The sequence below is a fragment of the Staurois parvus genome, unplaced genomic scaffold (assembly GCF_062004578.1).
Source record: "Staurois parvus isolate SC_StPar_1 unplaced genomic scaffold, SC_StPar_1.0 ptg000097l, whole genome shotgun sequence".
In the NCBI taxonomy this organism is placed as follows: Eukaryota; Metazoa; Chordata; class Amphibia; order Anura; family Ranidae; genus Staurois; species Staurois parvus.
In genome coordinates this window covers 2,155,485-2,172,426 of record NW_028317893.1, presented here as the reverse complement: position 1 = coordinate 2,172,426, position 16,942 = coordinate 2,155,485, and the positions used below count along the sequence as shown (strand labels likewise).

The 16,942-nt window shown below is 40.4% G+C and overlaps 1 protein-coding gene across 1 annotated transcript in view; it reads right to left on the bottom strand.

The window, feature by feature from the left end:
- Positions 1-16,942, bottom strand: part of RAB12 (RAB12, member RAS oncogene family) — a 49,405-nt gene that overhangs the window by 17,366 nt on the left and 15,097 nt on the right. Inside the window, exon 2 of the mRNA XM_089670984.1 lies at positions 4,790-4,850. Coding sequence (XP_089527110.1) covers positions 4,790-4,850 — 61 coding nt within the window. The remainder of the gene's footprint in view (positions 1-4,789; positions 4,851-16,942) is intronic.

Sequence of the window (16,942 nt, the reverse complement as noted above, 5' to 3'; positions counted from 1 at the left end):
AAAGAAGGCACTGAACATCAAGTGGTGGCATTAGAAAAATATTGCAGAGCTAGTCGTTCTGTGAAACTGCATGTACATTTTGCTCTCTGTGAATGGAGGAAAAAAAATGGAATGTTAGCAGTTAAACTATTTTCTCTCCAGGTTGAATGTAATTAAAGTGGTTCTAAAGGCTCAAAGTTTCATTCATGCATTCTATGCATGAAGGTAAAAAAACCTTCTGTGTGTAGCTACGTCCCCTAACACTTACCTGAGCCCCATTCCGATCCAATGATGTCCACAAGAGCCTTGGTTCTACGGGACCATTGGCTCCCGCTGCTGTCAATCACAGCCAGTGAGCCAATCAGGAGAGGGAGGGGTGGGTCTGAGCTACAGCTCTGTGTGTGAATGGACATGCAGAGCCATGGCTCGGGAGCACACCTACCCAGGTGCCCACATAGCAAGCTGCTTGTTATGGGGTCATCCGACAGGAGGGAGGGGCCAGGAGTGGTGACGAGGGACCCGAGAAGAGGAGGATCCAGGCTGCTCTGTGCAAATCCACTGCAAAGTCGGTAAGTTTGCCATGTTTATTATTTAGTTACAAAAAAAAAACAACAAACAAACAAGACTTTAGTATCACTTTAATTAAAAAAAAAAATATATAGAGTGGTCCGGAGCTGATGATCACTGTATCTAAGTTTTTATTACCATCATCAGCTCTATCTAGTGGCCATAATGTAGTATTTTCCTGATTCACTCTGTTCTGTATAACATTTGACCAGGAGAGAAAATCCACACTGAAGAGTCAACATTTCTCTAACTGATTTAGAACAACTGCACTTTTTAAACACCTTACCATATCCTGACTGAGCAGGGTGCATTATATCAAATATATTTTGCATATTTTACAAGTTTGTGACCCACCAAAATCTAATCTGCTGATAAACATGCCTATTTCTGCCAAGACTTTCTGCTGTTTTCTTTGCTCACGATATCCAAAAGTAACCAATACTACACAATATCTTAGAGCCTATGCACACTTTAGAATGTGTTAACACACATATTTTTTGTGTTAAAGCTGAACGGCATCCTTTAATTACGTGTTGGTGTTCCCTATGGTGGTCGACATGCAATGCTGAAGACTACGCCAGTAAGTTAATGCACCTTACTAAAATCAATACAGACATTACACTTTTGGTCGTATGGCCCCTTAAGCCTTGTGTTTTGCAAAGCTGACACATGCCCCAGATTCAGGTAGTTCTTATTACTGCCACTTTTAAAATCTGTTGCTGTGGCTGTGACAGATTCTAAAAGAATTGCAGCCAGTTCATGGTTGAGCAAGTTGGCATATAGAGAAATGCCAGTGCTCAAAGTGCGGCATTTTCTGAATATGGCAGCTTCCCACACATGTCTGCCTGGTCACTATAAAGTTGGTGGCCACTAGTATCAACGGATGACTTACTCCCAGCCCCATTCCGCCACCAGCCAGGCGTTTTCCCGACGACAGCTGAAAGTAAACATAAGGTTGGGGGTGCTGATTACACTATTTCCCAAATATGGCAATGGCCATGTTTGGATAATGACGTCACCAGCAGTCCCAGCTGAATGGACCAGGGATGCACCCACCATTGTAATGACATTGTCGGCTGCACAACTGCCATTTTCTTAGCTAGCAAGGGGCAGAAAATGTACTGAGAATGGAGTGTCTGTGATATGGACACTCCAGCTTAAGTGCCACCCCCCTCTATGCATGGCGGGTACATGAATCTGTTGCCTGCACCAACATTTGTCATGTGGAGGAGCATCAGAATTCAAAAGATTGTCTATGATACGCTCTATGGATTTAAAAAATTGTGTTTTTATTTTATCCTTTTAGCTTATCCCGCTGCCCCCCTCCCTACCGAATTTACCTACCTACCGTATTTGCATAAACTGAATGAGAATACATTAGGGCTCTGACCGTTGATTATATCTTACCCTATAATAAATATCTGTTTACTCCACAAGAAGCACACTACAACAGAAACTTGTAACAAATACCAACACAAGACTTCAATCTACTACAAGAATTTAAGCCCTTCAACTGAGGCTTCTAATATTACAGTTCATACACAGAGAGAGAAAGAGAACCATAAAAATAGGTCTGCCAATCTAAAAACATGCATGATATATAATAGGGATGCACCGAAATTTCGGTGGCTGAAATGTTTCGTCCAAAAACACCCCTTTTTGCCGTTGGCCGAAATGAAAACAAAAAAAAAGCACAAATACAGGTGCCGAAAAACCCCCGCCCCTCGCCGCTCGGTATTTCTCTGTCTTACCTGAGAAACCATCGATCCCGGCACTGGGCATAGAGATGAGTGACGTAAACATGGCCACCACTCATCTCTATGCCCTTGGAGGACCGGAGCGATGTCACTTCCCATTCCGGCTATTTTTTTTTTTAAGCACTAGATTAATGCTTTTTTTTGATCCAATGCTTTACATTGTAGAGGAGAGATGTGGGGTCTTATAGACCCCATATCTCTCCATAAAGAGGACCTGTCACTAATTATTTCTATCACAAGGGATGCATGTATTTCTTGTGATAAGAATAAAAGTGATTAACATTTTTTTAAAGGGACTATGCAACAACAAAAAAAAAGTTTAAAGTGCCCCCGTCCCCCCGTGCTTGCACGTAGTGAACGCATACGTAGGCCATGCCCACATATGTAAACGGTGTTCAAACCACACACGTGAGGTATCACCACGAACGTCAGAGCAAGAGCAATAATCCTAGTACTAGACCTCCTCTGCAACTTTACACTGCAAAGCTGTAGAAATTTTTAAAGCATCATCCATGGAGTTTTTTTTAAGTAAAGCAGCTTCAGGCAATTCCACAAGAGTGCACAATTTTAAAAATGTGACATGTTGGGTATCTATTTACTCGCCGTAACATCCTCTTTCATACTTTACAAAAAAATTGGGGTATATAGTTTTTTTTCATCAGTGTATTTTTTTCCAAAATATATATTCATTTTTAAAAACTTCGCATTTCGGTTTTCGGCCAAGTGCATTTTGAATTTTTGTTTTCAGTTTCGGCACTAGAATTTTCATTTCAGTGCACCACTAATATATAATGAAAAAAAGGTCAATTTGATTACTACTTACAAGGACAATTAAATATATTTTTCAGTTTTATGTTTAGTGGCGAAAGATTAAAACCCCTACTGGGTTTTTACTGCCATCCAGCGCTTTATTAGAAAGATTTCCCTTTACTTGCAGTCATGGTGACAATACCTTTAATAGACAGGAAGTAAAGTAAAATCCATAAGAGGAACACAACACTAAATAGCACATTGAAAAAAAAGTTTTTTTTCCTCTCTGTGTTGCTGATGGTGATTTTCTCTTGTTTCTTTGTTTCCTGTCCAGTGAAACATTTGTCGTAAAGACAGGAAGTGAGGGAAAATATTTATCAGACTAGATTATATTTGTGCAATGTGAGATTGCACGCAAAATTCTGTATGTTCCTGCAACACACATCTCTTTGCAGGTGTGCAACAGTGCCATTAATTCTTCAGGGCACCCCAACTCTCTTTGATATCATGTGACAAGACACATGGTAAAAGAAATACCATGCATTTTGGTGTGGCATGTATTCATTAAAATTAATGGGCTGCCCTAAACACGGCGTGCAAAAACATACACATGGCGTTGCACCTGCATAGGTGTGGACAGAGCCTAATGGAGCCCCAGATTGTGATAAAAACCTTGCAGTGGTTCCTACCAAGCCTTAATCTACTCAAAACTAAAAAAAATGTCTGGACATACACTGTACCCAATAGCACAGACTAAGAAACTGGAAAAATGTAGGGTATATGGTTACAGTATAAGCATAATAATGGCACATTTGTATGGAAGGTTCATTATAAAATATTAGAAGCCTGAAAGATTGGTTCATACATCAGTTTGTCAAATTATTGGAATGTCAATAAGAAGACCTCAGCCCTGTCCCTAAGCCTGGCTGTGGAAGATGGTCACAAAAATTCTTCTGAGCTATGGTATCATTCCTACATGCTGGACCTCCATTGCCCATCCAGCATTACATAAACAATAAAATGGAGGATGGATGGATTGGGGATAGTGTAATTGTTCTACTAAAGTGGATGTTGTCAACACCACTAGGAGATTTGTATCTGTCACTACCATCAAGTTATTGGTGAATGAGGTCTAGAACCGTTTCCAATAGCCTCTTATAGGAGGCTCAGTGTCTACACTGTATCCAGCTAGCCGATATTGCAAAGCACCCTTAAAAATCTTTTCCACTACCAGATGTTTTAGGCACTGCATGGCCATGGCTGTTGTCATCCCCTTCAAAGACCAATAAAACATTTGTAACAGAAAATCTGCCCTTTTGAGTATAGCAATCTCTTCCATGAGGCTGATGTTGTCAACCTGTAGTGCCCCCTTGGCTCGGACTTGGGGTGATTTGATTTTCTTGTATTTAGAGATCAGACTTTTAGCAGCATTTAGTATGTGAGAATTTGTTGGGGGCATGGGGTGCTAGCATATAAGGAACCCTTGCAAATTCATGCAAGATCTGCTTTAACAAACTGTTTAATGGTTAGGCTTTCCCGGGTTTGTTATTTGAATGGGCTTCCCCTGACTAAATACAGACGACTAAATTACTTTAGAAAACAAGATTTTTATATGTATGCTTTCCCACTATTTGGGACCAGAAATCAAGAATGGGCAGGTTAGAGTTACTGGGAGAGCCTAGTCTCAGCACATGCTCATGAAGAGCCATCACATAACAGATGACGAACACACTTACCATATTTGTAACCTGATTTTCTTTCCTCTTAACTCTACAGTTTTGATTTTAAAATCAACACCTGCAAAAAAGAAAAAAAAGTTACTATAGCCATACAACAGGGAAAGGAGGTTTAGATGTATATTCCTCCTAACGCTCTCAGAGCTTGAATATTCCTTAATACTCTGATGCAGGGTTCAACATACAATATTTATATACATTTTTATACCACTGAATAGCAAAGTTGTAACTTTGCTCCGACCTATAGCCTTTGCATTCTAGCTCCAGGCAAAGTGAATCAACGTATTAAATCTAGAGGTAGCCAGGCAATCAGTATTATCATGAGAAAGTCAGCAGTGGCAAGGTACAGATCTCCCTCAGTACAGATTTTCTTTGATTGCCATTAAAAACTAAACCTGTTAGTGGCAGGGTTCCCTTATCTTACTATGGGGAGGGAGCAAAATAATTTGGTTTTGAAATCTTTAAATAGTCAATGCAAAAAAAAGTAAATTTAAATATATATATATATAAATACACACACACACACAGACAGTATTATATATATATATATATATATATATATATATATACAGTTGCAAGAAAAAGTATGTGAACCCCTTGGGATTACGTGGAGTTTTGCATGAATTGGGCATAAAATGTGCTCTGAACGTCATCTAAGTCACAACAATAGAAGAACACAGTCTGCTGAACATAATACTACACAAACAATAGATGTTGCCATGGTTTAATTGCACATAACATGTAAACATTCACAGTGCAGGGAGGAAAAAGTATGTGAACCTTTGGACTTAATAACTGGTTGACCCTCCTTTGGTAGCAATAACCTCAACAAAACGTTTCCTGTAGTTGCAGATCAGACCTGCACAACGATCTGGAGTAATTTTGGACCACTCCTCTTCACAAAACTGTTTCAGTGTAGCAATATTCTTGGGATGTCTGGTGTGAATCGCTCTCTTAAGGTCATGGCACAGCATTTCAATCAGGTTGAGGTCAGGACTCTGACTGGGCCACTCCAGAAGGCGTATTCTGTGCTGTTGCAGCCATTGTTTTGTTGAATTACTTGTATGATTTGGGTCATTGTCCTGTTGCATCACCCATCCTCTGCGGAGCTTCAGTTGGCGGACAGATGGTCGTACGTTTTCCTGCAAAATGTCTTGATAAACTCTGGAATTCATTTTCCCATCAATGACAACAATCCGTCCAGGCCCTGAGGCAGCAAAGCAGCCCCAAACCGTGATGCTCCCTCCGCCATGTTTTACAGTGGGGATGAGGTTTTGATGTTGGTGTGCTGTGCCTTTTTTTCTCCACACATAGTGTTGTGAGTTCTTCCCAAACAACTCAATCTTGGTTTCATCTGTCCACAGTATATTTTGCCAGTAGTGCTGTGGAACATCCAGGTGCTCTTTTGCAAACTTCAAACGTGCTGCATTATTCTTTTTGGACAGCAATGGCTTCCTCCGTGGTGTCCTCCCATTTACTCCATTCTTGTTTAATGTTTTCCTTATTGTAGATGTGTCAACAAAAATGTTAGCATGTGCCAGAGATTTCTGTAGGTCTTTAGCTGACATTCTGGGATTCTTCTTTACCTCATGCAGCATTCTGCGCTGTGCTCTTGCAGTCATTTTACAGGATGACCACGCCTAGGGAGAGTAGCAACAGTGCTAAACTTTCTCCATTTGTAGACAGTCTGTCTTACCGCGGACACATGAACATCAAGGCTTTTGGAGATACTTTTGTAACCCTTTCCAGCTTCATGCAAGTCAACAATTCTTGATCGTAGGTCTTCTGAGAGCTCTTTTCTGCGAGGCATGGTTCACATCAGACAGTGCTTCTTGAAACCAGTAAACCCAAAACAGGTGTGTGTTTTTTAAGGGCAGGACAGCTGTCAGCAACACATCCAATATCATCACACTGATTGGAGTCAAGGTTGGCTCACTCCTGGCTCCAATTTGCTCTGGGAGAAGTCATTAAGCTAGGGCCTCACATACTTTTTCCTCCCTGCACTGTGAATGTTTACATGTTATGTGCAATTAAACCATGGCAACATCTAATGTTTGTGTAGTATTATGTTCAGCAGACTGTGTTCTTCTATTGTTGTGACTTAGATGACGTTCAGAGCACATTTTATGCCCAATTCATGCAAAACTCCATGTAATCCCAAGGGGTTCACATACTTTTTCTTGCAACTGTATATATATATATATATATATATATATATATATATATATATATATAAATAATATAATATCCTATCTTTTTACTTCTTTTTAAAACTGCCTTCATCTCTCTGGGACTCTGTTGGTTTGATCTCCATGCCTGAGCCCCTAGGATCATACACTTGCTGTGGTTGTTATAGATGTGTCCATTCTCCTTGTATTTTTTATTTGATATTATAGAGAATAAGGTGCTGTAACAAGTGGCTGAGAATTTCCAAAACTCCCAGGTGAACAACAGAACCAAAGGAGGAAACTATGGAAGGGCCATCTCTATATCGAATATTTCACTTATGGTGGCCTGGACGTTTAAAACAGAGCTATACTATGAAAATGTATTGCCTGTGCAAGGCTTCCCAAGAAAGATGGAAGAATTTGTGGGTGAACATTTTTAAAATCCTAATGGCTTACCCTTGGTCAAGTGATCAGCTATCAACAAACACAGCTTTTAGGGTCAACATGCAGAAAGTTCATTTAACAAAAATAAATTCTAAACCCTTGCAAATAATCCAGGCTATTTTTTAGTGATTAAGGGCTTCACCTTTTACATAAACTGGCCTATGCAGACGAGTGGTCTCAGTAGTTAAAAATACACTGTGCCATTTGTAAAAATATTGTTTAATGCAAATGCTATACCTGTAGGCATTTTCTGTGTTCCATGAAGCCTGGCTAAAACACTGCCAATGCTGACATTCTTATGTCCCGGTCTGGCCTTACATTCCTGGCCTATTTCCAGGACATGGGCAACAACAAAATGGTCCCTGAGCTTTTGTGCATTGAAAACCTCTTCAGCCATTTTGTTGTAGCCCAGAGTATGTGATGGAAAGGGGCTATATCAATGTGAGAATCCTGGTGAGAATGTGTGGCTGGAGAGTTTTAGCTGTGATGGAGAAAGCACACCATGTGGCTTTTTGAATGAGGAAGTACGCTTGCTCCTGCGATGCTATGAAAGAGTGCCCAAAGACTGCCATTTCCTGGATAAAAGCCAGGACTTCAGAATGTAAACATTGGGAGTATTTCAGGCAGGCTTCATGGGTGACAAAGGCCTACATGTACAGTGCCTTGAAAAAGTATTCATATCCCTTGAAATTTTCCACATTTTGTCATGTTACAACTAAAAACGTAAATGTATTTTATTGGGATTTTATGTGATAGACCAACACAAAGTGGCACATAATTGTGAAGTGGAAGGTAAATGAAAAATGTTTTAAAATTTTTTTTTTATAAATAAATAGCTGAAAAGTGTTGCGTGCATTTGTATTCAGCCCCCTTTACTCTGATACCCCTAACTAAAATCTAGTGAAACCAATTGCCTTCAGAAGTCACCTAATTAGTAAAGAGTCCACCTGTGTGTAATTTAATCTCAGTATAAATACAGCTGTTCTGAGAATCCCTCAGAGGTTTGTTAGAGAACATTAGTGAACACACAGCATCATGAAGGCCAAGGAACACACCAGACAGGTCAGGGATAAAGTTGTGAAGTTTAAAGCAGGGTTAGGTTATAAAAAGTTATCCCAAGCTTTGAACATCTCACAGAGCACTGTTCAATCCATCATCCGAAAATGGAAAGCGTATGGCACAACTGCAAACGTACCAAGACATGGCCATCCACCTAAAGTGACAGGTTGGGCAAGGAGAACATTAATCAGAGAAGTAGCCAAGAGGCCCATGGTAACTCTGGAGCGCTGCAGAGATTCACAGCTCATGTGGGAGAATCTGTCTACAGGACATCTATTAGTCATGAACTCCACAAATCCGGAATTTCTGGAAATGTGGCAAGAAGAAAGTCATTGTTGAAAGAATGCCATAAGAAGTCCAGTTTGCAGTTTGAGAGAAGCCATGTGGGGGACACAGCAAACATGTGGAAGAAGGTGCTCTGGTCAGGGGAGACAAAAATGGAACTTTTTGGCCTAAAAGCAAAACGCTATGTGTGGCGGAAAACTAGCACTGCACAACACCCTGTACACACCTTCAACCCCGTGAAAAATGGTGGTGGCAGCATCATGTTGTGGGGATGTTTTCTTCAACAGGGACAAGAAAGCTGGTCAGAGTTGATGGGAAGATGGATGGAGCAAAATACAGGGCAATCTTAGAAGAAAACCTGTTAGAGTCTGCAAAAGAATTAAGACTGGGACAAAGGTTTACCTTCCAGCAGAACAATGACCCTAAACATACAGCCAGAGCTACAATGGAACGGTTTAGATCAAAGCATATTCATGTGTTAGAATGGCCCAGTCAAAGTCCAGACCTAATTCCAATTGAGACTCTGTCGCAAGACTTGAAAATTGCTGTTCACAGACACTCTCCATCCAATCTGACAGAGCTTGAGCTATTTTGTAAAGAATGGGCAAAAATTTTACTCTACAGATGTGCAAAGCTGGTAGAGACATCCCCAAAAAGACTTGCAGCTGTAATTGCAGTGAAAGGTGGTTCTACAAAGTATTGACTTAGGGGGGCTGAATACAAATGCACAACACACGTTTCAGATATTTATTTGCAAAAAAATTTGAAAACCATTTATCATTTTCCTTCCACTTCACAATTATGTGCCACTTTGTGTTGGTCTATCACATAAAATCCCAAAAAAATAAAATTTACATTTTTGGTTGTAACATGATGAAATGTGGAAAACTTCAAGGGGTATGAATACTTTTTCAAGGCACTGTATGGTAATTGCATTAAACTATAGTTTTACACAGGGCATTTTAAACTATTGGGGTCCTTTATCTGCACGATCCATGTAAAAGGTGAACTTTGACTATAAATTCAGAGCCAAGAGCAAGTTTCATGTACAAGTTGCTTTTCATTCAGGAGCTTGAAAGGATCACCTTCCAGTCATTTCCTGTGTAGAATGATTGTTTTCTGGCTCACATATTTTACTCCTACATGTGTCATTCGCTCTGTTTACTCCAGTACATACTTCTCATCAGTATACTCATCACCTCCAGCTCAGCATACATGTAACTGACTGGCACTGGAAATAAAGCAAAGTGGAAACTTTACTCTCACAACCAAAATTAACTATTTTACATCCTTATTCTGCTAGCCTTAGTAAACAGAGAGGAAGGTATATATTGACTTGTTTTAAACTTTTTTTTTACATTTCTTCAGTTGCTTCCTGGTTTCTGGCCTAGGACAAAATGATATCATACATCCCAGGAGTCTTCAAGGGCATTTTTTTCCATCTGGAGGAGGAGCTGACTCAGCTAACCAGACCATCCCAGCCTGCATGCTTGACCTAAGGGCCAGTTCACACCTGAATCGCAAAAGGAATGTGATCCATGTTTCTGTGCAAACTGAATGTGCTGAAAACGCACTGGATCAAACCAAAATGTAGTGCATGCAGTACTTTGCAAAAATGCACTAAATCGGATTGCATGGTACTGTGGTACCATGCGATCCGGTGCAACAAATGCAGTGTTTGTGATCTGCATTTGGGGGGGGGGGGTTGGCATTATAATGATCCGCAGCAGATCGCACACCTAGTGCCTTTTCAACACAGTGCAGAAAGGGGAGCACGGAATGCATGTTTCCAGCATCATGTTCTGTTGACACACACAGCTCAGCCCCGCCCCCTGCTTTCTGCTCACAGGATTTGATTACCAATGGCTCCCGTTGCTGCCTCTGTGAACAGAGAAAGAGAGGAGAGAGTTGCTGCAGACAGGCACAGTGCTGTATCAAGATAGGACTAGATAGGGTAGATAGATAGGGTATTTATGGAAGTTGGGCTACAAATGCTGGGACTTTTTTTATACCTTAATGCAGAGAATGCATTAATGTAAAAAATGTTGAGCTTTTAGAACCACTTTCATTTTAGTTGGAATCTGTTGGACCACACATCAGTTTGGGGACTTCAGCCATCTTCAAACCTGCTTTAGAATTGTACTCTAACTGCATTTTCTACAATAATTAAACTATTAAAAAATTCACCAAGGAGAATAAGAACCAACACTGGACAGAACTTAATAATAGCCTAATTCAAACATGTAGCATCCCTGTTTCTTCCCCTTCCTCTTTGAGTCACAGAAACATAAAAAAATTCATGCAAACCTTTGTGCTACAAAAAAATTTCCACCAATTTATGATACTATGCATAAGATATATAATGTTGATGCCAATAAGAAAACACCATGTATGAGAGAGGCTGCAGTTGCCTAAATCTATATAACTTCCTCCCTTTACCTACCACCAGAGAAAAGCCATGAAATGAGAACGAATGATTTGCTGAATGATTATAATAGTTCCTTTCACCAATTTTAAAACAAAGTAAAAGCAGCTACAAGTACATACTTACCAGGCCAAGAAGTCCAGCGTCATCTTCTAAGTAGGCAAAATATTCACAACTCGTTGGATCCTGCAAAGGCGGCTTCTACTGCGCAAGCAAAAGACGCAAAATACAAGAGGGAATTCATTCATACCTAGGTGATGAATGAGGAAGTGGAAACAAGAACCTGGTGGAAAAAGGTACCTGCTAAAAAGTAAAAGCTAAATGTGTGAAAGGGAGCGTTAGGATTCTGGGGGATGACCCTGCATGGCAAAGATTCAATGCTCATTTAAGTTTAGGGAATGAGAAAAACAATTGACTACCAGACCCACCACCCCCTATACTCTGACAGGGGACTGTTCCCCGGCATAAGGTAGAAGAAGCTGCGGGATTGGTCTTTCAATGCAGAGGAGCTTGAGGGAGCAGTGGATTGGGTAAGTAAAACTGCTTTTTACTCTTTTAGGAGTTTGACTTTAGGCAAGTATTTTTTTTTTAACATAAATAATGTAGTTATTTTGCAATCTGAACATTGTTTTTTATTCATTTGTTTTGGTCATATTTTTCATTTGTGGTAGCAGACGTTCTTTCAATATCCAGAACACATAGTACTCCTATTGTTCATGGTCTCAAAGGTTATGCTAATTGAACACTCTTCCCAAAGGAATGCTTTGAGCAGTATACATTGTAGAAATTGTAGGAGCTCTGTAAGGGTCATGTCCATACTAACAATGCACAGTGACCCTTCCCAGAAATAGGGTGCAAAAAACACAGAAGCATTCAGAGAAGTGAAATTTATGTCTGAAAATACTAGGTATGGGTCATTGCAAAATACTGTCTGCAACATTTAGGAAACTAGCTCACTAGACCAGTGATTCGAGCTCTTCTAAAAACTGGAAATGCTCTGTAATTAATGAGGAATTCCTATATAGTCAGGTCCATAAATATTGGGACATCAACACAATTCTAAAATTTTTGGCTCTGTACACCACCACAATGGATTTGAAATGAAACGAACAAGATGTGCTTTAACTGCAGACTGTCAGCTATAATTTGAGGGTATTTACATCCAAATCAGGTGAACGGTGGAGGAATTACAACAGTTTGCATATGTGCCACCCACTTGTTAAGGGACCAAAAGTAATGGGACAATTGGCTTCTCAGCTGTTCCATGGCCAGGTGTGTGTTATTCCCTCATTATCCCAATTACAATGAGCAGATAAAAGGTCCAAAGTTCATTTCAAGTATGCTATTTACATTTGGAATCTGTTGCTGTCAACTCTCAAGATGAGATCCAAAGAGCTGTCACTATCAATAAAGCAAGCCATCATTAGGCTGAAAAAACAAAACAAACCCATCAGAGAGATAGCAAAAACATTAGGCATGGCCAAAACAACTGTTTGGAACATTCTTAAAAAGAAGGAACGCACCGGTGAGCTCAGCAACACCAAAAGACCCGGAAGACCACGGAAAACAACTGTGGTGGATGACTGAAGAATTATTTCCCTGGTGAAGAAAACACCCTTCACAACAGTTGGCCAGATCAAGAACGCTCTCCAGGAGGTAGGTGTATGTGCGTCAAAGTCAACAATCAACAGAAGACTTCACCAGAGTGAATACAGAGGGTTCATTACAAGATGTAAACCATTGGTGAGCCTCAAAAACAGGAAGGCCAGATTAGAGTTTGCCAAACGACATCTAAAAAAGCCTTCACGGTTCTGGAACAACATTCTATGGACAGATGAGACCAAGATCAACTTGTACCAGAGTGATGGGAAGAGAAGAGTATGGAGAAGGAAAGGAACTGCTCATGATCCTAAGCATACCACCTCATCAGTGAAGCATGGTGGTGGTAGTGTCATGGCGTGGGCATGTATGGCTGCCAATGGAACTGGTTCTCTTGTATTTATTGATGATGTGACTGCTGACAAAAGCAGCAGGATGAATTCTGAAGTGTTTCGGGCAATATTGTCTGTTCATATTCAGCCAAATGCTTCAGAACTCATTGGACGCCGCTTCACAGTGCAGATGGACAATGACCCAAAGCATACTGCAAAAGCAACCAAAGAGTTTTTTAAGGGAAAGAAGTGGAATGTTATGCAATGGCCAAGTCAATCACCTGACCTGAATCCGATTGAGCATGCATTTCACTTGCTGAAGACAAAACTGAAGGGAAAATGCCCCAAGAACAAGCAGGAACTGAAGACAGTTGCAGTAGAGGCCTGGCAGAGCATCACCACGGATGAAACCCAGCGTCTGGTGATGTCTATGTGTTCCAGACTTCAGGCTGTAATTGACTGCAAAGGATTTGCAACCAAGTATTAAAAAGTGAAAGTTTGATTTATGATTATTATTCTGTCCCATTAGTTTTGGTCCCTTAACAAGTGGGAGGCACATATGCAAACTGTTGTAATTCCTACACCGTTCACCTGATTTGGATGTAAATACCCTCAAGTTAAAGCTGACAGTCTGCAGTTAAAGCACATCTTGTTCGTTTCATTTCAAAATCCATTGATGGTGAGGAAGAATACAATAGCTCAACTGGGAGGTTTAATGGAAAAAAAAAAAGTAATCTAAGCTGCCTAACCTCTCCCCACAATCTACTAAAAAACAAAAACAAAACAAAAAAAACTAAAAACTTTTTATCGCAGACTGTTTCCATTGGTGAGATTATCCCTGTGGGGCAAAGAACATTTCTCCACAATGGCATAAAATCCCAGCAAAGGGGTTTTGCCTTCCAACACAAATTTGACTGGACTTTACATTGTGCACCCCCTTAATCAGTCATTATTCATAAAATGATTCAGCTCCATCATTTGAATTTTAATGCACTGAATATATGTTTTTCTAGCAATGTCTTATATTTTGAATATGTTTGGTCTCATTTACACTTGCAATTTAGGGAGCACCTACAAGGGCAGCTAAATGGGGATGCACACTCTGCAGAGCTTCACGACCATTAGCCCCACCCCATTGCATTCAACAGGTAGTACTGCCATTGTATGTGTCCTAGTCAACAGATGGTGCTATGTTGCAACCATGTGCAATGTATGGCTGCATGCAGTAGGTCAACATTTTGAGGGTTAAAATGGTTGTGAGGAGGCGACATCTCCTCCTCAACCTGATCCACCTCAAACTTTGATGCTAGTGTAAACACCGCCTAAATCTGGCCATAGATGGATCACATTTTTCATTCAGCCAGCGAGTAAATGGAAAAAGTGTAGGGATTCCTCCATCCACACAATCAGGGTGTATCCTCCATGCTGAGACATTGTATTCTGACATTGGACTCTCCATTCTCAGAATGCCACGATCAGCAGCTGCAGTAAAAATAAGCAGCCCATTGGCTGTAGCTGCTGATCGAGAAACTTTCAACAAGCCTGTTTGACAGAAATAAATCGTTAGATTGGTTTTTGTTGAGTGGGAGCGGTCACACACGTCCCTGCTGAACCAGTCAAAGTTCAGTTAAGCTATGGGCAACCTTTAGGCATACTTGTTACAACGATTCATCACTTCTTGTCATTTACAAGCAGAAATAACCCTGGGTCATATCAGAGGTACTCCTACTGATATATGTGCCCCTTGTGAGGACTCACTGCACTCCTCTGACTGTTGCTATTTGTGACCAGGGGTCTCGCACCTCTAGTTCCTCCAATACTAAAATTAGATGTGAAAGCTCCAACTACAGACACCAAGTACTAATTAGTTTATCTGGGTAGGGATAAAGGTTTATAAATCAAAGTCAGTATACCTCTTGAGTATGATCATCCTGCAGAATTCTAAAGCTTAACTCCAAGCATATTGAGTATACTGACCCCTTCACGCCTAAGGGTAAAAGAAATCTTAATGCCTAAGCACAATTTTGCAACTTTGACATGTATTAGTAAAACCGTACATATCATCACAACTAATTTGTGTATCCAGGTGAATTAGACGTTGTTTTTTCAGGACAAATTGGGCTTTCATTTCATGGTAAATGATTATGGATATCACCTTTTTTCTTTTATATTATCAAACGAAAACTGACACCCCCAAAAAATAATTTTTTTAAAATTTTGCTCTATATATTTCTTGTTACTACCATCACCTACCACCAAAGAACAACCAAAAATAAATTCTCCTGCTCCATGATCGATGCCACATATGTGTATGTTATTTGTACCTGTAGCACAGCCCAGAAGCAACAGTGCGCATCGTTTTGCTTTTTTTGTCCTACCTAAAACATACTGACACTAGTCTAAAAAAAAAAAAAAAAATCCTGCCAAAAATATACTGACCATGACCTTTGACCCAAACACTAACGCTGGCACTGACCTAGATCAAACCTCGATCTAGGTATTTTTTCTTTTTATTTCTTTATATTTCTTTATTTTACATACTGTTTTTTTTTTTTCTCTGAAAGGAGAGAGATTCAGAAAAAAAACCACAGAGGCGGGCTTCACAGTGACTGATTACTGTGACAGCCAATCAGAGGCTATCACAGTGATCAGGTGACTCAGAAACAGGAGATTCGGGTTCTGATCGTTAGTACGGGACCTGGGGCTCACGGCGAGACTCTAGTCTCTGTGCTTGGAGCGCGTCGGGAGGAGCGGTCCCAGCACAAAGGGAGATGTGCAAACATGCTGCTCCACAGCAAAAAGCCCAGTGCAGTGAAGCTGAATATTTGTGCGAGGTCAGCATCAAGGGGTTAAAAAGAGAATTTACTGTAGTCAGATATGTTAGAAAGCAAATACATTTTCAACTATTACTGATATAAAGTTAGTAATCTCTTGAACACTTAAGAGGTGCATTTATAAAATTGCAGGTGCATTTATAAAATTGCAGAACTATTCATCCAGTGAACCTGCATGTATAGACACTCTGGGGCTTATTTACTAAAGCTGGAGAGTCCAAAATCAGACTCCCTTCTGCATAGAAACCAATCAGCTTCTAACCTCAGCTTGTTCAATGAAGCTTTGGCAATGAAACCTGGAAGCTGATTGGTTTCTATGCAGAAGGGAGTCTGATTTTGGACTCTCCAGCTTTAGTAAATAAACCCCTCTGTGTGAACTGAGGCTATTTTCTCTCCAGGTTGAATGTTCTTCAATCATAAAAAATAAAACAAACTGAATTATGGCCACCAGCTCGAGCGGACAGTCATAGCAAAAAATATTTCCTATGTTCATCTGCATCTAGTGGTCATAACGCAGTATTTTCCTGATTCATACTGTTCTGTATAAGGAAAACCATCAGGACTTAGAGATTAAAAGAGCCTAGTAACATTTGTATGGCCCCCAGTCACACCGGACTAATGTATATGCAGTTTCCCAGGATGAATACCTGCATTTTTTTAAAGAAATACACACATTCAATTAACACTGGAATGGTCCTCAGTGTTAGCTAGTCAGCCCTTTTTACAGTGCTGTCAGTCTAACAATGCATACAAGCATAGAGAGCATAGACAAACTTGTCAGTGTGCTACTGCTTAGCCAGCCCTTTATGTAATTTTCTGTCCTAGTGCTGAGCTGAGTACAGGCAGCCCATGTTAGTGAATGCACATGCATTGGCTGTACTGGCTCACCTACACAGCCAAGTCTGACAGATATACGGGAACAGTTGCATGGCCCTGGATACACAGGCACTGCGCCGTGCAACGTAATCCTGCATTCCGGGGTAGGGGGCGCGCGCGCAAGCCGCACG